General features: G+C 36.4%; 1 protein-coding gene across 7 annotated transcripts in view; it reads left to right on the top strand.

Moving 5' to 3' along the window:
* Positions 1-24,510, top strand: part of LOC147012760 (uncharacterized) — a 345,711-nt gene that overhangs the window by 142,586 nt on the left and 178,615 nt on the right. For all 7 annotated transcript variants that reach the window (XM_085853917.1, XM_085853918.1, XM_085853915.1 and 4 more), the window contains one exon: positions 16,676-16,870. In XM_085853917.1, the coding sequence (XP_085710043.1) occupies positions 16,676-16,870 (195 nt within the window). The remainder of the gene's footprint in view (positions 1-16,675; positions 16,871-24,510) is intronic.

Here is a 24,510-nt window from a genome sequence, read left to right as displayed (position 1 = left end):
ACATCGCTTACAAGGATATATTTTGTTTGATGTTCTGAATACCTGAGAAGAGATTAATCTTGATAAATTATTGATGTATGTGTCATGTGAATTATTTCCAACACTAAAATATAAAAGATCAATGTGTTTCTTCATTTTTATAGTTGTTTGAAATTTTTAATATTTGAACTTTGTTTGTATCCGTTAATCCATATACATTAATAGAAAGATTATTCTTTTTCTCAAATTTAGGAATATCTGGTAGTGGCATTGGGAATTTAAAATCTTTAATGTCCAAGGTATTCTCATATTTCATATATTGTTTTACTCTTTCTGAATTACATTTTGGTGGATGAAAGTGAGCAAGAACAGACCAGAGAAAACATTTATTATCATTGTTCTTAATATTAACAACTGCCTTCTTTCGTTTTATTTCTTTTGGTAATTCAATATCAGAAGAAGCTTTAAGAGGGTTTGATTTTAGAATGTGTATATCTAAAAAGATGATTTTTTTTAAATATTGAATCTACTTCCTACCACTGTATTATCAACATCCTCCTCTTGTTTTGATAGTTCTTCATTAACCCCACTATTCAAAAAATCTTGAAATGATGTTATAAAATGAAGATCTGTTCTCATATAAGGAGTTTTTTCTTCATCTTGTCTTTTCATATTCATTTTCACTCCCATATAAAACTTTAAAGTTTTCATTTCTTTTAATGTCTTTTTAATAACTTTTTCAACATCAGGTTTCACTATTTCAATTGATTCAGCTATTGATGATGGACCGGGTTCTCTAAATTGAAAAATCCTTATTTTTATATGCCCTTTAAATGCCCCATCAGTGTTTTCAATATAATAGTCTCCCTTTACTTTAAACTCATTTTCTTGTGTTTTTGTGATTGAAGATGTCTATTATAACTTCTCTTCAAAACATCCTTTGAACAGATATCACAATGTTTTCTTTCAAACTCGAGAGGAGATATTTTATGAAATAGATTAAATGTGTGTTTGTTGGTTCGGAGGTGTTTTCTATAATGTTTATATTCGTGATTACAAACATCGCAGTATGTTGTATTCACCATATTTATACAATAAATCTTTGCTTAAACTAAAATTTTCTTTATGAAAATTTCGTTTATTTTACAGGTGAATCTGTGCTTAAAACCATTTTATCCTCCAACTTTTTCACTTAATAAATACAATGTTTCAAGACACAAAAGACAAGTTTCAATCAATCTCTTCATTTGTTAAAGATACTGAGAAATATGTCAAGGATGTAAAATTGAACAAAGATAAATATAACAACTATTGGATAAAAACAATTATGGTGGAGATGATGAGTTCTTCAATTTCCTTCAGTGGAAGGGCTTTTAGTATACCTGTTAGAACATCAATTAAAGTATCTCTAACAAAAGTTTCTCCTCTCCTTCTGGTAATATATTCAAAACTAGAAAAAGCAATGAAACAAGAAAAAGTATCAAAAAACAAAAACATTATGGATGAAGCTTTAGAAAGAAAAGATAAGACCATCTGTAATATGCAAGGAGAAATTTGTATTTTTTTCAACAACCCTAAAGATGTAAATCCTGATGAAATAAAGGATGTTAATATATCAGGTGAAATGACATTTCGTTCAATAGTAGTTAACGATAATTTTAAAATTACCTTTAATATAAAAAATGTTGTCGTTGAATCTGATAATGAAAAAAAGTATATCGATATCGATGGTAATATTATTAAATATGAGTCAATATACAACTGAAAGTATAGATGAATTTCAGTTTAAGTAAAGTTTTACTTTATAAATATGCTAGACTTTCCTGATTCTCCATATGACAAATTTGAGAATTGTCCTGCGTGTGAAAGACGGGGATTAAACACAGAGTCAAAAGCCTATAAACAATGTATATTCTGTGATTATCTTATAATTAATGATAATAAAAAATATAAAAAGGAAAATAATTCTTGTAGATTTACACCAAAAATGAATTACTTTACAAGATTGATTAGAGAAATGAATGTAAAGTATGAGGATGATAACACACCTTTCCTTACAAGGGAAGAAACTGAACGTATTAGAGAAATGTTCAAAGGATTGTTGTTCTATATTATTCATGGATGTGATTTTCAGGGAAATATCAACACAAGATATTGTATAAATAAAATAATGGATTATCTTGAAATTAAACCTGAACTTAGGATAAAATATAGAGTTTCTAAAAAAGCCAATAATAAATTAAATAACCTGTTTTCCAAATATATAAATGAATGATTTTTTACCCATTTGGGAAAATAAGATAAAATTTAACAACCATAAAAATCTCCCAAATTCATTAAGATGTCTCATAGTTGGTTCAAGTGGATGTGGAAAAACCTGCTTACTTTTAAAGATGCTCCTCACTCCCAACTTTTTAGATAATGATAATTTAATAATTTTCACAAAGTCGAGTTTTCAACCAGAGTATCAACTACTCTCACAAGGTTTTAATGCTGGTCTTCAAAAATAAGATATAATCGGTTTATTTAAACTTCAAAAAAACCTAAATGATTATAACATTGAAGATATAAATGACCGTTTTTACAGCCATTTTTCCCTGCTGTGCAGGGGTTGGGCTTTTTCTTGAGGCAATGTTTTATGGCCGGATGCCCTTCCTGACGCCAACCCTGGTCGCCTCATACGACACAGAGGGATATGGTACACCTATTCTAACCGGGGCATACACCGGGACCAGTACACTGGTACTCATTTCGCCGACCTCGGAAAGATGACAGGCTGAGTCAACCCCCTGGTGTTAATTCAGCAGTCAACGGGGCTTGAACTCAGGACCCTAGGATCCCAAGCCGCCACCCTAACCACTAAGCCAACACCAGGCTTATAACATTGAAGATATAATTCAACTATTTTGTGATACACAGAGATGTAAAAAGAAAATCAAATCCGATAACTTGTATTCTTAGTGATAATACGGATGATATACCGTCTCCCCAAGATTTGGATAAATCATAAAAGGACCTCATTATCTTTGATGATTGTGTTAATGAGAGAAACCAAACGGTAATGGACAGCTACTACACAAGAGGGAGACATTCTTCTTGTAATTGTATTTATCTTAGTCAATCGTACTTTCAACTTCCTCGTCGTTCCATCAGAAACAATGCTAATACTTTTATTTTATTCAAGTTAAATTCAATAGAAATCAATAATTTTTGGAGAGATAATTGTTCGACATTATGTAGTAAAAAGAAATTTGAGGATTACATGAAGCACACGACTGAAAAATATAAATATATTGTTGTGAAACAAGATGAGATATTAAGGGATATATTTTTTGTTTTATAAACAATTACATATATAAATGACATATTATTGTAAATCTTGTGGGTAAATCTGCTTCTGGAAAAAAACGTTCATAAATCAAGGTTCTTGTGTAGTACAAATGAGAATATTGTAAATTTACTTAAAAAAACACCCCGTGATACGCATTGTATCAACAACAACTAGAGCAATAAGACCTGGAGAAGTAAAAGGTGAAGATTATCACTATATTTCAGTGGAGGAACATATGCGATTGAGGAATGAAGGTCAAATATTTGAGGAGGTTTCTCTTGGTACAACAAAATATTCACATTGTAAGAGTGAGTTAAGGAAACTAAAATCTGGTGGTCTTGGGATATTAGAAACTAATCCAGAAGGAACGAGACAAATTATTAAACATCTGAGCGGAGTGAAGATTTTATCATTCGGTTTTGATGTTGATGAAGAAACTCAACGCAAACGTATGAAAAGCAGAGATGCAAGTATTAGTGAAGAAGAAATTACAACTCGCATTAATGTTAATAAAGAATTTGATGAAATATTTAAAGAAAAGGATTTATTTGAACACATCTACTTGAATGATGAAGAAAAGGAAAATTTCCCTGTTGATCTTTACAATTCATTAAATGATATTTTACAATAAATAAATGGATGCAAAAGAAAGAGCAAGAAGATTTAAGGAACATCAAGAGTTGGTTTCAAAAGTTGTAAAACAACAGGAAGACATAAAGAAGAAACGCAGACAGAAACTAACGGGCGAAGAAGCATTTGAAAGAAAACAAGAGAAATTTTTTAAACCACTTTTGAAAACTTCCCAAGAAAAAATGAAAGATGTTTCCACAGTTCCCACAGTAGAATATACTCCTAAAAAACTTCAAATGTTAAAAGATTTTGATCAAATGACAGAGGAAGAATTAGAGCATTTAGGAGAATTAGAATATGATGATGAAGGTTTATTTCAACAACTGGAAGAGATTAATCGACCCCCTGATTATATTGTGAATGCTCTTCAAAACAATGAATATTCAGCGGATTCAAAAACCAAAGCAGGACTCATTCCAACAGAACAACCAGCAATATTTCATCTTGTTCAAGAAAAGGTATTGATATTTACTGATGAATTCAGGTTCTTGGGTTCTGCTCAACCCCCTGTTAAACTAACTCCGAGATTAATGTTTCTTCTCACAAAAGATGGAAGACAAGGTTCAACTGTGAGGGATGAATCAAAGTATATTGATAAACCATTGGATATGAAAAATAATGATGATAGAGTATATATCTGCTGAACACTCTAAATTATAGGGTTAGTATTTATAGTAAAAGTAGGAAAAATGAGAAGGAGAAACACATTATTCAGGCTTTAAGTATCCTTGGTTCAGGTATTAGTTTTCTTCCAAATGACCCATCGCAATTAGTTAATAGACTGTTATTTTTGTTAGGTAGTAAGAAGGCTGGAAATAACAATTGTTTTAATGAAGCATCAGCCATTTTAGACCAGTTGATGAACATGAAAATAATTAATAAATCTCAATATAAAGACATTTTATCTCATTAAATAAGATGAGAAGCACAATCCTGAGTTTTAATTTCACAACAAGCGACCACACATTTTCATTCCCATACCCACTACAACTTGACCCAACAAAAGAATATGAGGCATCTTTATTGTCCATGGAAACTTATAATACCTTATTTAATATAACTGATAAAAATGACAAGTTTAGTTATAATCCCGGAAGTGGATACAAAACGATAACAGTCTCACCCGGAGCATATGAGATTTCTCAAATATCTTCCGAAATTTCTCGTCTTATGAAAGAACAGGGTGATGAACCAAAAAATATTGTTATAGACATTCAAAAGCATACTTCAAAATCAACGATTAAAGTTAAAAATAACTACAAGGTTGATTTCACAATTGATAATTCATTTAGAGAGTTATTGGGTTTCTCGTCAAAAAAGATTGAAACTCATGGGACGTTTTACAGTGATAATGTCATTCAAATATCCTCAGGAATAAATTCGGTGTTAATTCACTGTGATTTGATTGATGGTGCTTATAATAATGGAAAAAAAACAAATACAATATTTTCATTCAGCGCATACTCAACTCCAATTGGTTATAAATTCAATATGGAACCCAAAAATTTGGTTTATCTCCCTGTGTCAGGAAAAACCATACACAGAGTAAATTTTAAGATAACCGACCAAGATAATCGTATGATTTCTTTTAATGGAGAAGTTATATCCATCAGAATTCACCTACGTGAAGTTTTGCAATAAATAAATACAATGGTTATTGTGAGGAAACACGAGTTGGGAAAATATAAAATAATTACAGGGGATGGGATGTTCCTTTCCCCATACTACAAGGGTGAAGGTATGTATCTTGGTAGAGGATACTATAAACCTAAGAGACAAAGGGGTGTTGGACATCAATTTAGAGGAGATGGGATAATTGATACTCTAATGGGTATTGGTTCAACTATTCTTAAACATAAAGATCTAATTGGTTCAACTGCTTCTGCTGTGGGAAATGTAGCAGGTGTTGTAAAGAGCATAAAAGATGCCCAGAAGGAATCTCATAAATTACAAGCAATAAAAGAAATTAAGAAAGGCAAAACTCAGTTGTCCCCCCAAGAACGACAGAAAATAATTTGAATACTTGGATCAGGGTTTCAAAAGTTTTAACATCTTTTTTTCCTAAATAAATACAAGTATGGAAGCAATTGATAGTATCTATGATTTGGATGATACTATTATTATCTCAAACTCCACTAAAAAGAAGATTACTTCAAGGTAAATGCAATAACTGGAACAGATAAGACTGGAATACGAATGGTACAAAAAGTTTTGAAATAAATAATCAACAAACCTATTTGAATCTATCCGAAAGTTTCTTGTTGTGTAAATTTAAATTCACTAAAGCTGGGAATAACACAAACGCTACACTTGTAAATGATTTATTCTAGAAAATGTTTGATAGTGTGCGTTTGTATATTGGAACACAAGAAGTTGAAGCGGTTGATTATGTCTCTGCTGTATCTGAAATGATGAAATTTACACTCTATACATTCAGTGATAGAATGGGAAAGGGGTCTGTCGAAGGTTTTATTCCTGATATGTCAACGGGAACAAACACAGACCCTGGATATACTCAAAGGAAAGGAGCGTATAATGACGATACAAAAGCAGAAATAGTTTTACTGTGGCAGTTCCTCTTAAAGGTATATTTGGATTTTGTGATCATGATAAAGTTCTGTATGGTCTGAAAATTAGATTTCAACTACAAAGGAATGATAATGAAAATAGATTGCTTTTTGGTGTTGGTAATGATTTTTGTGATCAGAATAAATTTGTAATTGAGGAAATGAGTTGGTATATCAGTGAATATACTCCTAATCTTAAAACAGAAGAGATGTTGAATAGAAGATTTAACTCAAAGAAACCACTCAGTGTATCATACCTCAAAAGAAGATGTCAACACGTTAAACTCAACCAAACCACTTACACGTGAAATTTGGGTGTTCTGGAAGGAAAGCCACGATATCTGTGGATCATTTTTAAAAAGCCAGATGGTGATACTGCGACTGATAAGAATAATGCATTGAGTGATAATGCTAAGGTGAAACAACTTCGCGTTTCTCTAGATGGAACATTTTATCCACGAGATAGATTGGAAATTAATTGGGAAAAAAATGATTTTGCTGAAGCATACAAGTCTTACCAAAAGGTGTGTGAAAGTAATGGAAATAAAGAACCTATTTTGGATATGACAGCACTTACAAGTTTGTATACAATCTATGCGTTTGACCTGAGCGCTCAAAAGGAAACTATAAAGTCTAATCGAGTGGATACTTCCCTATACATTGAAAGAGGAGAGAGTGAAGAAGTTGATACATATTGTTTGCTTTTGGAAGAAACAGAATTACAGATTAATACAGATAATGGTGTGATGATTAGTCTCACATAATTTTTTGTTAAATAAATGATTGGCAAAGTACCAACTGGGGCATATGTTAATCAAATCAATCTTCATAAACTATCATCTTGTGTTCAAAATCAAAAACCTTGTACGATTAACGTTAATACAATTCAGAGAAAAGGAGCAGTAAGAATTGATGTTTTGCTCACAAGAGAACAGGTTAAAATCTTGAATGACACTGGCTCACTTAAAATTAAAATGACAAAACCAATGTTGAAAAAATATTCAATAAGAGAGACGAGTGGAGGATTTCTCCCATTTCTAATTCCTTTATTTGCTGGTTCAAGTGCGGTTGGAGCATTGACGGGTGGTATTTCAACAGCGGTGAAAACTGCCAACGAAAGGAAGGCTCAACTCCAGGCTCAAAAAGAATTGGAAAGACATAACAAAGAGTTGGAGAAACAAATTAGTGGAAGTGGTGTAATTGTAGATTTTGCTGAAAAACTTTAAGGTCTGCCTGATAAAGCAAGATTTTTAGTTGGAGATATGCTTTCTTCTAAAGCACAAGCAGGTGTAAAATTAACGAAAAGAGGTAATGGATTATATCTTTCTAATAAATAAATGAGCATTGATGAGTGGTTTAAAGAATTTGGAAAGAATACAACATCAAATTTACAACTTGTCAAATATTGTAAGAAATTAAAAATTCATAATGTGGTTATTTGTATGAGAGATGAATTAACAAATGTGCCAAAACATACAAAGAATATTATTATGAACTTAGAAGATAATAATGGGAACGGTTCTCATTGGGTTTGTATTTTTAATAGTCAAGACAAATATTATTTTGATAGTTTTGGTCTTCCACCACCTGTTGAAGTCATAAAATTCTTACAGAATGGTGTTTATCAAACATTTCAAGTCCAAGAATTAAATTCCAAGTGTTATGGTCAATTATGTCTATATGTGTTATTTCAACTCAACAAAAATAAAAAAATTTATGATATTATTTTTAATCTAATATAAATGACTTATGTTGGTAAAGATGGTTCTACCTTTGGTGTATCTCAAGAACTGGATATTGATTTATCAAATTATTACACAAAGGCACAGGCTGAACGACATAAATATAATATAACCAAAAATATTAACATGAAAAATGCTTATAAATTAAAAAATTATCCAAGCCCGACTGATGCGAATGACTTGGTGAGATTAAGCGATTTATCACAATATATATCCTTAAATAAAACGGCCGTGTATTCCAAAGATACAGAAGTGTTGATATCACCTCCAGGTCATACAGAATTCACAGTTCGAATTAAAATAAATTTTTATAAAGAAGGGCGTATCGTTTGTTTGAGAATAGAACAATGGGGGTATGATATTAATGATTTAGGGTATAATTGGTCATTTAAAATTAACCTCGAAGACCTGGAACAATTAAATCAGTCTCGTAAGGAAGAATATTATCCACTTGGTATCGAGAATGAGTTTTGTGGGGCCACGATTAGTAAACAACAAATAAAAGAATTTAATAAGGGTAAATATAATAATGGTTTTGCCCTTGTTTATATCATGAAAACAGAAAAAACAGGATTATATATAATAAGTAAGGAAATACAAAATGATTTAACTATGGGAAGATGGGGAGGTGTTTCGTGCCATAATATTATTCTAACATATATTTCTAATACATAAATGACAGCAAGAAGGCTTCAAGAAAATTATCATTTCTGTGTCCAAGCATACCTTCAAGAAAAGGGTATTCGGTATTTTAATAAATATGTTCTACAACATAAGAATGAGTTATTTTCAATAAAAGATTGTCATTATGCTGATGTTGATAAACCGACAACTTTAGATTTAATTAGAATGTTAAATAATAAAAAAATTATAAAGTTAAGAAAAGGTAAGGCTCTTTTAGAAATTCAAAAGAAATTTTATTGGTTTCCTGTTGTAAAAAAAAAAATATTTTGGATACAGGAATAACAAGAAATCCTGATGAATATATGTATGATATTCTATGGGGTGTAAGCGATTCAAGGATAATCAGGGATGAGGAAGGAGTTGAAGAAGAGAGGGAAGAGGAGGAAAAGGAGAAGAGAGAGAAGGAGGAGAGGGAGAAGAAAGAGGAGAGAGAAGGAGAGGGAGAATGAGAGGGAGGAGAGGGAGAAGGAGAGGGAGCAAAGAGTGAGACAAAATAAATATCAAAATATGGAAACCAGTAAGATTAAAAAAAGATTGGTGGTATTACAGAAAATAACTCAACCCACCGAGGAGGAAAACAAAGAATTGACAAGTCTATTTGCAATACTTTCGACAAGACTATTGACATCGACAAGATATTCATTTTAATTCAAGTTTTTCATTTTTTAATTTTTTTTCTTAAATAAATGGAGGAGAGAGTGAAGGCATTTCTAAGGATTCTTTATGTTTTAAAAATTAAGATTCAAATGTGTGTGTTGGAAACTAAAAAGGTTTTTGCACTCTGCAGGAATTTTTTCTCATAAATAAATGAGTTATTGTCTCAAATGCAAAAAGAAAACTAATACGAAAAATATTTCATATATTAAAAGTAAAAATAACACGGTTATACAAAAAGGTATATCTTCGGTGTGTGGTTCAAAAAAAAATCAATTTATCTCTAAACACAAACTAGGAGGAGATATACAAAAGTTTTTATCAGGAAGTAAATTTACAACTACTGGAATACCAGGGGAATTACATCTTCCAGGGGATTCTTTCTGTGGTCCAGGCACAAACTTGGATAAAAGATTAGATGAGGCAGACAATCCTAAATCATGGAGTAAACCCATCAATAGAGTTGATGAAGTGTGCATGAGACACGATATTGATTATGGGAATACCACAACTTTGGAAGAAAAGCATGAAGCCGATAGAGAAATGTTGTATAATTTGTCTGATACAAAATCCAACCTTGAGAGAAAAAGTTGATCGGTTCATTGTGAAGAAGATGATCAGTGCTAAATTGAAACTTGGACTTGGAAATTCAAAAAACTTATAGGCTCTAATGATGTCATTAAGACTGAAGAGCAATTAGCTGATGAATTACATAAACCAATATTCACAAAGTTTCGTAGAAGGAAAGTTTATTCCAAGGAAGATGATTATATCTGGTCCGCTGATTTGATTGAACTCAATAATGATAAGGGGTACAAGTATGCTTTAACCGTTATTGATTTGAGGAGTAGATACGCATGGGTTGTCCCTTTAAAAAACAAAACAGGAAATACTCTTATGTTCGCCTTTCAACAGGTATTTAATAAAAGTAAGAGAAAACCTAAAAAATTGTGGACTGATGAGGGTAGAGAGTTTTATAACAAGACATTTATGAATTTTCTAAAAAAATAACAGTATTACATTATACAGTACCTTTAATGAAGGGAAGGCAGTTGTTGTTGACCATTTTAATTGTACCTTAAAAGAGAGACTATATAAAAAATTCACACAACTCGGTTCACAACAATGGTCATCTTTTATTCAGGATATTGTTGATAAGTATAATGACACGATTCACACGTCAACAAATATGAAACCATCAGAAACATTTTCAAAATGAAAATATGAAAAAGAGATTAATGTCAGAAAACCTAAGTTCAAAGTTGGTGATATTGTAAGAATATATAGGTGGAAATCTCATTTTGAAAAGGGTTATACTAAACGATGGACGAACGAACTTTTTAAAATTGTTGATGTAATAGATACGGTTCCTTGGACTTATAAGATATATGATTTGGAAGGGGAAGAGATTTTAGGTTCGTTTTATTCACAGGAATTACAAAAGACAAAACTAAGCAGATAATACCCATGGGAGCAATGGGTTGTCCCTTCACTCCCTCCTACTATGCACCTTTGTGGACACTAGAGGGCCAAGTCCGAGGTGTATAACAGTATATAATGTGTGTCAAGGGGGACGTTCTTAGATCTGTGAACCCCAAACACAGAATCCTCAACTGAATAGTCAAGGCTTAACTTTTGTTTGTTGGTGTGTGTGTGTGTGTGTGTGTGTGTGTGTGTGTGTGTGTGTGTGTGTGTGTGTGTGTGTGTGTGTGTGTGTGTGTGTGTGTGTGTGTGTGTGTGTGTGTGTGTGTGTGTGTGTGTGTCCCAACCCTCACATTCAAAATCTCAACCCCAACCCTCACATTCAAAATCTCAACCCCAACCCTCACATTCAAAATCTCAACCCCAACTCAATCCTCGCCCAACACAATGTCTTTTTCAAAATGAGATTTCCATATATATATATATATATATATATATATATATATATATATATATATATATATATATATATATATATATATATATATATATATATATATATATGTATATATATATATATATATATATATATATATATATATATATATATATATAAGTATATGTATATGTATATATGTATATGTATATGTATATGTATATGTATATGTATATATATATATGTATATGTATATGTATATATATATATTTTTTTTTCTCTTCTTCCAATTCTGTCTTTTAAGGCTTTCAGGTTTGATGATGTAGAAAGGGGGAGTAAGCCTGCACTTTCTTCCCAGAACGAACAATGTATATTTTTTATGTTTTTTTCTCTTCTTCCAATTCTGTCTTTTAAGGCTTTCAGGTTTGATGACGTATAAAGATGGAGTAAGAACTTTCTTGATAGGTTTAGATCCCAAAGAGTGGTAGCATTTCAAGTCTCCAAAATAAACCCAACTTTCCAAGTCTCCAAGGTATAACCACATTCCTGTTGAGTTTCCAAGATATGTATCACATTGTGAGTTATCAAGCCAGAACCCACATTTCAAGTCTCCAAAAATATAACCATCTATCCAAGACTCCAAGGTAGAAACACAATTTCCAGAAATATAGTGGGTTTCAGTGATAGATCTCACATAGTATAACTGTGGATCATCAAGGAAAACTCCATTTTTCCAATTTTTATGGGTTTCAGTGATAGATCTCACATAGTATAACTGTGGATCATCAAGGAAAACTCCATTTTTCCAATTTTTATGGATTTCAGTGATAGATCTCACATAGTATAACTGTGGATCATCAAGGAACTCTCCATTTTTCCAATTTTGATGGGTTTCAGTGATAGATCTCACATAGTATAACTGTGGATCATCAAGGAAAACTCCATTTTTCAAAATGTCTGAAAATTGTGAGTCTCCAAGGTAAAACTTGTATTCTGGCTCATCAAGGTATAGCTTGTTCAGGGGGTATTGTCTTGATAACTCACAATGAGTACTATTGTTGCAAAACTCTTTTTCAGGACTTTGCTGTCTCCAAGGTATAACTCTTTGGTTGGATCATCAAGGACGAACTCGTTCTGTGGGTCTTGGTCGCTCATAAGGTCTTCAACCAAGCCAACAATTTCGCCCCAAGTTGTAGCAAAAGCAGTATTTTCATTTCGTATTTCAGATACAATTTCCTGTGAGAGAAAATAATAATGTATTAATTAAGTTATTTAATTATTAAACGAGTCGATGTTGAAAAGGAACTAAAAATAGGAAAATAAAATCTTACCTCAATGGATAAGAGGTTTGAATCCAGTTCATCAACTTGAAGGTTTAGTTCCATACAAGTCGGAGAGTTCCAGGCAAGCACACAGCACACCATCACCAGCAAAAAAAAATGTTTAAAATGGAGCCTGGGCTTGAGGCTTTTATAGGGAAAGACTGGTGGGTGTGGTTTCCTTTGGAAATTCCCTGGGCAAGCCCACGCAGGCCTTCTTTGGGCAATTTTTCAAAACCATAACATGCTGGAATTTTCTTGTGATTTCTTTGTGAGTCAGAGATGAACTGGAAATGATGTAAGAGTAGGTGGGGCTTAGCAAAAGTAAGCGGGGCTTAGGAAAAGTGGGCGTGGCTTAAAGAAAAAGTGGGCGGCGTTTATAAAAAATTCCCCGGAAAAGTGGGCGGGGTTTAGAGGAAAGTGGGCGTGGCTTATGAATACCTCGTGAAAGTGGGCGGGGCTTAAAGAAAAGTGGGCAGGGCTTTAAAAAATTCCATTTGAAAGTGGGTGGGGCTTATGAAAAATGGGCGGGGCTTAACAAAAAATAACCTGTGGCTCAGGAGGTGGTCAAACCAGAGCATTAAGAGAAGTTTATCATTTCGTAATGGCACAAAAGGGGTATCTTAAAAAATATAAAGATTCAAATGTTTTATTTTTCAATATTTTAGATGGGGATGATTGTGCAAAGAAAATTAAACTATTGAAGGAATTTGAGAATGAACAAATCTTTATAGGTTCAATGAGTGAGCTAAACAATATGCATCGGTTATTTGAAAAAGAGTGTCCCGAGGCTTAGACGTTTCAGATATTTCTTTAGAATCACCTTTAACAAATCACATTACTACTTTGCTACTTGAACAAATCTTTATCTTATTGCATGGATTATTTGAAAAAAAAAGTGTCCCCAGGTTAAAGGGGAGACAAATAAACATACCTTGGGATAAAAAGGGGGTTTATTTTTAGGGAAAAAAAAAATGAATCGCTGAAAATCCCCCATTCATTTACATGGGGAAAAGTGAGCCAGAATCAGTGTATTCACCCTACTAAGGTGGGAGGCAGGAGCACCAGCCCAGAGGGGAGAGCAGTACTCCATCAGTCTACGGACAAAAGCTTTGTAGTGGTCAGGAGCTCAAGAGGGCGAGGAAGGACTTTACACGACGGAGGATTCCCAGTCGGCAACTGGCTTTTGAGGCGAGGTTCGAAATGTGACTTTCCCAGGAAAGGTCATGGCAGATAGTGAGACCCAGAAGCTTGAAAGAAAATACTTCTTCCAGAGGATTGTTGAGAAAGTGGATGGGGGGGGGGGTTCTAAACGGTCCTTTCTAAGAGACATAGTGAGAGTGTGAGATTTGTCTGGATTGAAAGACATGTTCCACGTGTTGGACCAGTTTGTGATTTTATCCATATCTGCAGTGAGCGAAGAAGCTGCTGCTTGCTGGTCTGAGGGATGACAGATGGTACGGCAGAGGGTGGAGTCATCGGCAAAGAGATATAGAGGATTTTCCCGAGAGTCGGAGAGATCATTGATGAAAACCAGAAAAAGAACAAGGCCCAGAATGCTACCTTGAGGAACTCCAGCCTGCACAGGAAGAGGGGATGAAAGAACTCCATTTAAGGCCACACGTTGACTGCGACAGGAGAGGAAGTCTGCGAGCCATGAGGAGAGATGGCCTTGGATACCATGGAAAGAGAGTTTGGTGAGTAGTGTGGGGTGCCAGACTGTGTCAAAGGCACGTGATATGTCCAGGGATACGGCTCGGATTTCCTGTCTGGCATTGAGAACCTCCATCCATTGATGGGAGAGCAGAAGCAGCATATCCAGGGTAGAGTGACCTGATAGAGGTTATGCGTGAAAATTGGCGAAAATTGAAGGCCCCCTTGCGACCAGGTGACTGCATCGATATGAATGAAACTTTGCAGGTTCATGGTACTCAATGAGAACTACAACTTTGCATCAGGACATATTGACCGATTTCGCTTTGGTTAGGGGTCAAAGGTCAATTTGTGCAAAAATCGATAATATGCGAGAGCTGGAGGTGCCTTCGTGCCAAATGCTACTCCTCCTCGGGTTATGGTCGGATGGTCATGAAAATTCACACTAATCGTCTGGAATACATTGTGCACAAACTGTCAAGCCGGATTTTCGATTTACATCTTTGTTCACCCACAGCACCCCCTCGAACTTTGGGGATTTCCTATTTCAAACTACATTTTCAGTACTTTTCATTCAAGTGGATGTTATTAGTAGATGTTATCATCTCGTAGATAGTAGATGATAACAGTAGTTATCAGTAGATGGAACTGGATGAGATTTGATATGCATAATCTTAAGGTGAATTCGCTATCCGCTATATGACATCCATTTTTCTCTATATCTTGTAGTTTCCATGCTCGGCGACCCATCACCACCTACCGACTTGTTTGTTTGTTTGTTTGTTTGTTTGTCCAGGCAATATCTCAGCCATCCTTTAAGCTAGGAAGCTGAACTTTGGGGACAAAAGTGAAGATGTGCTTTTGAAAAATCATTGTTTTAATTTTTTGATTGATCAATTAATTGGTTAATTACTTAATTATTATCGATTTATTAATGACTTATTTATTTTATTTCTCATCCTGGCAATATCTCAGGCATATTTTGATCAAGGAAGCTGGTATTTGGACATGACATTGACCAAGTGATTTGGCTATAAAGAATATTTTTGATTTATTGGTAAATCAATTAATTGAGTAATTATTCATTTTTTGATTAATTACTTAATTTTCAAAATTCGGATGAAACAGTGGTGGTTTAGGTATGCTATTCGGCAGCTGATTGAGAAATTAATTATTTTACAATTATTATTTATTTATTTTATTTATGCAATTAATCAATCAATTATTGTGCACCACTCCCTCCCAATTCCGACTCTATGTGCTGCAAGGCGGCATCGTCGAGGCACCGAAGGTGCCCCGGTGATGTCGTGTGCAGAAGGATTTGTTATTTATTTATTTGGCAAGGGGGTGGTTTACTTTGACTGTACCGATTATGTCACAGGGTTTTCCAACCTTGATATGGGGAAAGGTATACCCATTATTTTATACTTTTCGATGATATGGGTAAAGGTATACCTCACTATCAACACAATCAAAGGCTGCTCCAAAATGAGTAGGTGAGATATCACCGAAATTCTGAACAAGTTATAAATTCCTGCCCTGACTTCGACTGGGAAAGCATTGGCAAACCATCCACTGTAATCCTTGCTGTGGGACTGCTTTGGCAGCATTGATTCTGCCTTCGGACAGAACACCACAGAAAGATTTTCAGAATTAATTTGGCTTATGACAGACACACTGATACAATGCAAACCATGAAACCAATGGGAGAGAGTATATTGACATATCTGCTTCAGACTTCGCCCAACTGGTATGCTATTTCAATATCGCACAAAGCAACAAACTGAAACGCGAGAAGTTATTTCTGTTAAAATGTCATATTGAAACTTTATCAAAGAAAGTCCCATTATCACACACAGTTCCATTATTACAGAGAGGCTCATTACCACAGAGAGGATATCTATCATAGAGAGAGGGTCCTAATCACAGAGAGAGAGGTAATCCGATTTTCATTATCCTTACCCCTACCCAGTACTTTCCATTTCATTATATTGAGCGTGTAATAATCATAAATTTGAACTACGAGAGACACGCACTTAGTTATGCCAATGCTTCAGAATAAAATGCACTGATCATTCACCCCAGCAGTGTGCAGTATGATTTAAAATGATGGTACTGATGAAGAAAGGGAGTCAACATGATAATTTACCCCATCTTTAGTTTGCTCATCTCTCATACTTTTCTTGCTTCTTTTTGCTTTATAATCAGCAATTGTATAATAACCACCAATGTTTAATATAATGTATCTTACTTTTCAGCATTCGATGAATAACATCTCGCAGGTGAGCGACCAAACGACGTTCAAACCAGCTCCATCCCACACCGGCCCTGGTAGGCCAAAACATGGCAGCAACAAGCTTTCTGGAGCTGGTGTGATGGTTGCTAAAGGAACAGGAGAAGCTGAGTTCACCAAAGCAACTTCCAGCCAATCCAAAATTAATCTTGTGAAAAAGGTGAGTCTATCTTACCACCTCTTGGTATTTTAATCCTGCTGTGATCATCTCGGAGTTTTGATTCAACAAGCACTTTGGTCTTCTTTATAAATACATGGCTTTTATTTTTATATTCACAACAAATACATCAAATAGTACAAGACAAACCGTCATCATCAAAAGTTGGAATCTCCTGTGATGAGGCTGAAGCGTAAGGTCTATTTTTTTCACATCATAGACAGGTCGGAAGTCTCTCTGTTTTCTATCATCTATTCTCCAGTATTTCTCCCTCTGCTCTCTCAGTCATCTGACCCTTCCTATATCTATTCCAGGATGCAGGTGTTCTTCCAGTAACTTGCTCTGAGTTAAACTTCCAAAATCCAGGCTGACTGTACATCCCAACGTGTTTTGTTCCTCGCTTCTCTCGTCGATGAAATTACATTCCACAAGCCATTCTTTCCCATTTTTTCCTCCAGGACTTTAAGTAGGCAGTGCACTGCCACCTCGTGTCAACCAGCATCCTGATCCATTATCTTTATTACCCCCCATTAACCCTTCCAAACCTGACCCCCTTACTTGCTGGTTTCAGTGTTTCCTCCCGTTTTCTCTTTCTCTCTCTTCCTTTCCTGGTCATTCATCCACTTGCCAGTTGAGCCCACATGTTTCCCCACTGTCAATTCAATATTGCTCTTTCATGAGCCTCGCTTTTGAAAGGAAAAAAACACCTCCTGTGTGTCATGCTCGCACTTGCAAAGGCTTGCAGGAAGTTTATAATCTCATAATTATTATGTTGATAATTATTTGGCACACTTGTTAGAATTATTTTTGCCTGTTTGAATGCATGTGAGGAGAACTCTGGTATGAATCCTTTTGACGTGATAGAATATCTATCATTCGTTGGGTTTGCTTATGAAAACATGTTTTCGTTTGATTTCTTTTCACCACGGCTCTTACCTGCGACAAGTAAAACATCTAACATTTCTCTCTCTCGCAAACAAAACAATAAAACAACCGAGCTGGGAATATCAGCCTCTACGGCCTGACAACTCGCTTGTGGCTGAGGGGTGATGACGTAAGAGCTTCATTGCACGAGATGTTGCCTTAACCTTTTAGTCACAGACCAGTGGGATACTTTATGGGGAAACCACAGCATAATCCCAGCCAGTGGTTTGCCGGCCCACTTGACGGGCCCACTTTGCATGAAATTTTACGAGGACTTTCCACTCATCCAGATACCATCTTTCAAATGTAGGTTTACAAGCTCACCTCCCAACACAATCATGTCATCTCCCATACCATGTGTGCAGTGGTGTGCTTGTTGGTGAGGATATTGAACTGGCAAATCAAACATTGGCAGTTCAAATCCAGTTAAAGGCATCAGTAGTATGGATTTTGATTCGCAGCTTCAGGAAATTGAGTTGCTTTCAGGACAACTTCCCTGTCACAATTGGATTATCGGTAAAACATAGCTTGCTCATGATCAGGGTGGTGGATAATCTGCCAACCATCCACAATGGGTCTGCTCTCCAAGCGATGCTACTCCACTCATTGTGATCGACTCTTCTGCCCTCCTGTTGTTTGAAGGTGGTCATACTTCATGCCGATACATTGACCTTTCTGCTAAACTTATCCTGCACGTTACACTTTAAAATATACCAAAAAATATACTTTTCCTGTAGTCGTGAAAACCATTAAAAAAAAACAAAAAAAAGAACACTGACATGGGATTGACAGCAAAGGATTGAATAGGTGGATAGAAACTTCACTGTCCAGATAGGACAAGCAGACAAATCTAATCTTTGATAAAGTGTTCAGAAATCCACAAGTGATCAAAAATCATTCTTGTTTGTCATTTTGTTAAAGTATCAATGATGTTTAGGTTCAGGTCATAGTGCTTAAAATGTGTTATTCGCCATTCGTCTAACATTCAGGGGATGGGAGTTAATAATAATAATAATAATAATAATAATAATAATAATAATAATAATAGTAATAATAATCATCATCATCATCATCTCGTTCCATCAAGTCATGTCTGACTTCTGGTAACATTCATGATCAGATTTCTCCAAACATCCCAATCAGGCACCGCTTCCCGAAGCTTTCACCGAGACAGCTTTGTTGCAGCCTTTATCCCATCCATTCAGCACATACACGGTCTGGCTCTTCCTCTTCTTACCTGAACAATATCCAGCATGGTTGATTTCTCCAGATTTTTGTTTTTGACATGCATGATGTGTCCAAAGTATGACAGTTTCTGTTTTAGCATCAGTGCTTCTAATGTACATGGTGGTCTAATTTTTGAAGCATCGATTTGTTTGCTCTCTTTTTCAGCCAATGGAATTTTTAACATTCATTTCCAATACCACATTTCAAAACCATCAATCTTCTTCCTTTCTTTCTTTTTCACTGTCCATGACTCACATCCACACATTGTAAATGGAAATACCAAAACATCACCAGCCTCCTCTTGGTTTGTTTTGTCACATCTATATCTTTCCAGATCGCTGTCAATTCTGACATTGCTGTTCTCCAAAATGCCAACCATCAATTAATTTATCCTCCACATTCTCAACTCACTTCAATCTTAGAACCCAGGAAGATGAAACTTTCCACTATTTCCACATTATCAATTCCCAATCTGAATATATCGATCTTCTCAGTTGATAAGATTTTAGCCTTGTTATGTTTAAATAAAGACCAGCTTTTTTACTTTTCTTCTTCACTGTCTGCAGCAGTTTCTTCATGTCCTCTACTTTATGCCAACAGAGTAGTATCGTCAGCATACCATGGATTGTTGATGTGTCTTCCTCCAATCCAGACTCCAGCCTCTGCCATCCAAGTTTGATTTCATCATAATGTACTCACAATACAGATTGAACAAGTAATGGGAGTGAATGTCTAACCCCCTGTCCAACACCTTTTCCAATTCCAAACCCTTCTGTCTCTCCATACCCTGTTCATACTGTAGCTTCTTGTTTCGTGTACACTGTTCAGGTCTCTTATCAACCATACCAGGTGCTGCGACATCCCTAGTTCTCTAAGCACAATCCACATCAATTCATGATCAACACGATTAAAGGCTTCACTATTTCATTGTAACCTGCCCCTCCAACAAGGTCGGAGACGGTGGACATTAAAAATGAGCTCTGTCCGACCGACTGATCAACCATCCATGTACTTTGTGTACACCATATTTCAAAGACCGTTGAAGATTTCGCTTTCGTATTACACAGATCTATTCCTCATACCACCCAAGAAGTTGGAGACCTAGAGTATCAAGCTCCTTGTATATACCATCAACCCTCAAATATCATTTTCAAATATCCTTGAAAATGTCTTGATAGTTAAAACCGTGATCATGCAAGTCAAGGGCCAATTGTAAAAGGGGGGTTCAGTTCCTGGGCTTTGAGGAAATATCGAGGAAGGTGGACAGCAGCCAGAAATAAACACATTACAATTGGAATAAATATAAAGCAGCCAGAAATAAACACATTACAATTGGAATAAAAAATATATATAAAGCGTATTAACATTGAAACATAACATGTAAATAAAATAAATAAGGTACAAAATATACAAAAACACAAAACTTTACCCTTTTCAATTTATTACAAAACAGTGAGGTGGGTGAGGGTTAAAATATTACGTACTCGTACTGTACTCTGCCGTAAATAAAAAACACAAGACATCTTTGTATCATGATAGTGATGTTAAAGAGGAGGGGGAAGGGAGGTGGAGCGGTGGAAAGGATGGGAAGGGTGAGTGGGGAGGGGGAGAGCAGCATTTAGCGATTGGAAGAGTAGCATTAGCTTTACGACGAAGTCACCTGCAGCATTCCACACAAGAGAAGGGTAAGTTGACGCTTAACCATCTCATCTTGAAACCTGATCTTTCCTGCTTCGAGAGGAAGGTATGAGGTGGCACCCTCTTCCTCCTCCAGAAAAATCCTGTCTCGGTGTTAAAGACCTGCTCTGGCATGAATCCCTTTGTCTCCATTCGTTCCATAAGTGGTGCTAACCCTCAGAAAACAAGGAAAATAGACAAAAAATGTCATAGCCCCCGTTGTTTTAGTAATTTGGCTGTACTGAGTTAAAGGACAAGCCCATATTTATGTTAAACTAAAATGGCCGCCAGTCTACCAGTTGGCCACATTTAATCAGATCACAAAATAAAGTGAGGTGCTTGTGCATGCCATCATCTACTGTGCTTGTCCCAATTTGAACAAAATCGGAACATGCATGTCTGAGAAATGGTTGGGGACACATTTAAGTAACAAAATGGCTGCGAGTTAGTTGGCCATCTTATCTTTTTTTATTTGTGTGCCAAGTTTGAACAACATCAGGAAATGCATGTCGGAGAAATGGACGAGGATGTGTTCAACACAGGTTGTTGTTTTTTTACATCTAAAATGGCCACCATTTGGCCATCTTTGATCGCATCATGAAACAAAATGATATGCATATGTACACCATCATATGTTGGTTTTCTGACGAGTAGGAATAAAATCGGTCCACACATGTTCGAGATATGGTTGCGGACACACACGCACACACACACATGCATGGAAACGAAAATCGAGGCCAAATCCATGAGCCCCCATTTTGGACTAAGTCCAACGGAGGCTAATAAGGGTTTGAGAATGGGTGCTTGAAAATGATGGTTCGAGTTCAGATCAGGTCAGGTAAAGTATGGTTGCATGTGCCGGAGCAGCGCGTTGCTAAATCTACTTTCTGCCGGTACTCCAGGGCCTCCGTCTGGCCATCCTCCAATCAGATAGCTGGCCCATCCCATCTCCTTGAGATGCTCATCAACCTGCTGCAACCATGAGGCACATGGTCAGCCCACCGGCCTTCTCCACTCATGAGGCTCCCTCTCTGAGAGAATCTGGTGAGCAGGATCAACACCAGGAAAACGAGCCAAATGTCCATACAGCTGCAGCTGACGCTCATGGACCATGCAGGTAACAAATCTCATTTGAGTCTCTCTCAGCAACCACTCATTGGACACAAAGTCCAACCAGCGATAGCCAAGGATTCTCCGAAGAGACTTGGTACCAAAGGAATTTCGTCTCTATCTCAGATCCCTGGTCAGAGTGCAAAGTCTCACATCCGTAGAGCAAGACTGGAAGCACCAAGGACCTGAAGACTTGGACTTTTGTCCTTCCACACAGATACTGACAGTGTCACACCCCATGGCCAGCATCGACATAAATATCACTGCCAAGGTAAGTGAATCCCTCCATGACCTCAACATCCTCACCACAAACAGGTACAGACAAGATAGCAGTATCCAACATGTCATTGAAAGCCTGGATCTTCGTTTTGACCCAGGAAACCTGTAATCCTATTGGCTCAGACTCCTCATTCAGCACCTCGGGTGCCCCCAAAAGGATATCCAGAGTCTCCGAAAATATGACTGCATCATCTGCGAAGTCAAGGTCAGTGATCTTGACATTACCAAATGATGCAACACAGCTTGATCTCTCTGACATCCTCCCAATAATCCAGTCCATGCAAGCGCTGAAAAGTGTGGGGGGCAGTCCACACACCTGATGAACTCCAATAACAACTGGAAATAAGTTGGAGATGGTATCACCACATCTCACAGCACTCTCAGTTCCAGAGTATAGTTCAGACATCACATTGATCAAGTTTGTTGGCACCCCACAAAGACCAAGAATCCTCCAGAGGACATCCCGATTTACTGAATCGAATGCTTTACACAGATCAATATAGGCTGCAAGCAGCCCCTGCCGAAACTCCCATCTGCGCTCGGTGAGGACCCAAAGAGCAAGGATACGCTCAATCATCGACCTCTTTTGTGTAAAGCCTGACTACTTGGGGCGCTGGTGCTCAAGCAGATGGTGGTGAACCCTATCAAGAATTATCCAAGCAAAAACCTTGCCTGGCACTGAGAGCAGCGTCACCCTTTGGTAGTTGTTGCAGTCCTGGTGATCACCCTTCCCTTTCCAAAGAGGCACAACAAGGCCCCTCTTTGAATCAGTTGGGTTCAGTCAGTTGGGATGTTCGAGTCCGGTTGTCAGAAAATATGGGTTTGAGAATGGGTGGTTGAGAACAGGAGTTTGAGTCTGGATGTCAGAAAATTTGGGTTTAAGAATGGGTGGTTGAGAACAGTGGTTCAAGTATGGGTGTCAGAAAGTGGGGTTTGGGAATGAGGTTCGAATATGGAGTTGGAAATTGAGGTTTGGGAATGAGGTTTGAAGGATGGAGAAGGTTTGCGAATGAGTTTTGAGGGAAAATGAAGTTTTAGGAACGAGGAAGAGAGCAATGGGGAAGGTTCTACCTTCAATCATTGACCACATCATGGTGGCCCACAGATGTAGCATTTTCACCTTGAGCCAACCGATCTACCAACTCTATCATTTTGCCCTATGTCATAACCTTTCTCTGCCTTTTGACACAACTAACTTTGACCATTGCTTTACATTTGCGTTCATTAAAAACAGTGCGAGAGAAACACCTCAAGGCTCGTAATGGGAGGTAATCATACACGCATCGGACGCAAACGATGACTCATCTCAGCTTAAAACCGCAAATGACCCAAATTAAATCTTGTGATAACGAAATCAGAACACAATTCATCACCCACGATTTGTCAAAACCTGCGTTGTTATAACCCATGATATTCGAACGTTTACTGTATTGTGAACCATGGTGTCTCTCCAAGCATTTGTCTGTCTCCCATTTACAGCAGCTGCTTCCCATGCTGTGTTCTAAAAGCTGTGCAGGCAGGCAAAGCTCAACATTCACTTTTGAAAGGATGGGAGTACAGGCTTGAATAATGTTGATGCCAAATATTATTTCACAAGCAGGATATTCGACACTAAATTGTTAACGCAATTTGAAATGGCGAAATTTTGCCTTCTTATGAGAAAAATCCAACCTCCGCCACCTGATGTTGCACCACCATTTTGCGGTGGTTGGTAAAAGTTGCTCAGAGCTTTGGTTCTGAGTGAAACCGAGGTTGCAACACAATTAATCTTGTTAATGTCCATGCAATAATTTAAATTGATAAATTAGCTTAAACCTTTCCCGTCACTGGATATGGGTACCTTTTGCTTTCTTTTCCCATCACTGGAGACGAGTACTTTTCCGAGTCTATCTCTATATAAGTGCAAGTTGCCTGATTGCGTCTGAGTGGAGTAAACGTCGTAACCACGGCACATACAATGCTGAATGATACCTCATTTAAGAGCTCTTGGGTCCAAACAGTGCATGTGGAGGTTTACAAATATTGTTATTCATGCAATTATCAGTTATATTATTTTTTTTGTTACACAAGTGGTGCTCAGAGTTATTGGTTTGCACATCCACCGGAAGTAATAAAATAATATAACACAAATTATCTGTCAACGTATAATTACCTTTCCATTCATTTAATTCACCGACAAACCTTAACAGTTTCAACAGTTAGTGACTATTATGCTGTTAAAGGAAAATCACAACAACAAAAAAAAAGATGACGCATAATTTCCTATTCGGTTCATTTGCGTTTTTTTTAGTTTTTTTTTTTTACTTACATGGTCTAGGCTCATGGAAGAGTTATGGCACAGAACAAATGAGGACACAACATGACAAAGGGAACAGCAAGAGAAAGGGGAAACACCAACAGCAGGGCAGAGGGAGAAAGTCGTCGGA

This window comes from Eptatretus burgeri, chromosome 14, assembly GCF_056783735.1.
Source record: "Eptatretus burgeri isolate ZD-2024b chromosome 14, Ebu_testis_v1, whole genome shotgun sequence".
Classification (NCBI taxonomy): Eukaryota; Metazoa; Chordata; class Myxini; order Myxiniformes; family Myxinidae; genus Eptatretus; species Eptatretus burgeri.
This window is presented reverse-complemented; position numbering and strand designations above follow the sequence as displayed.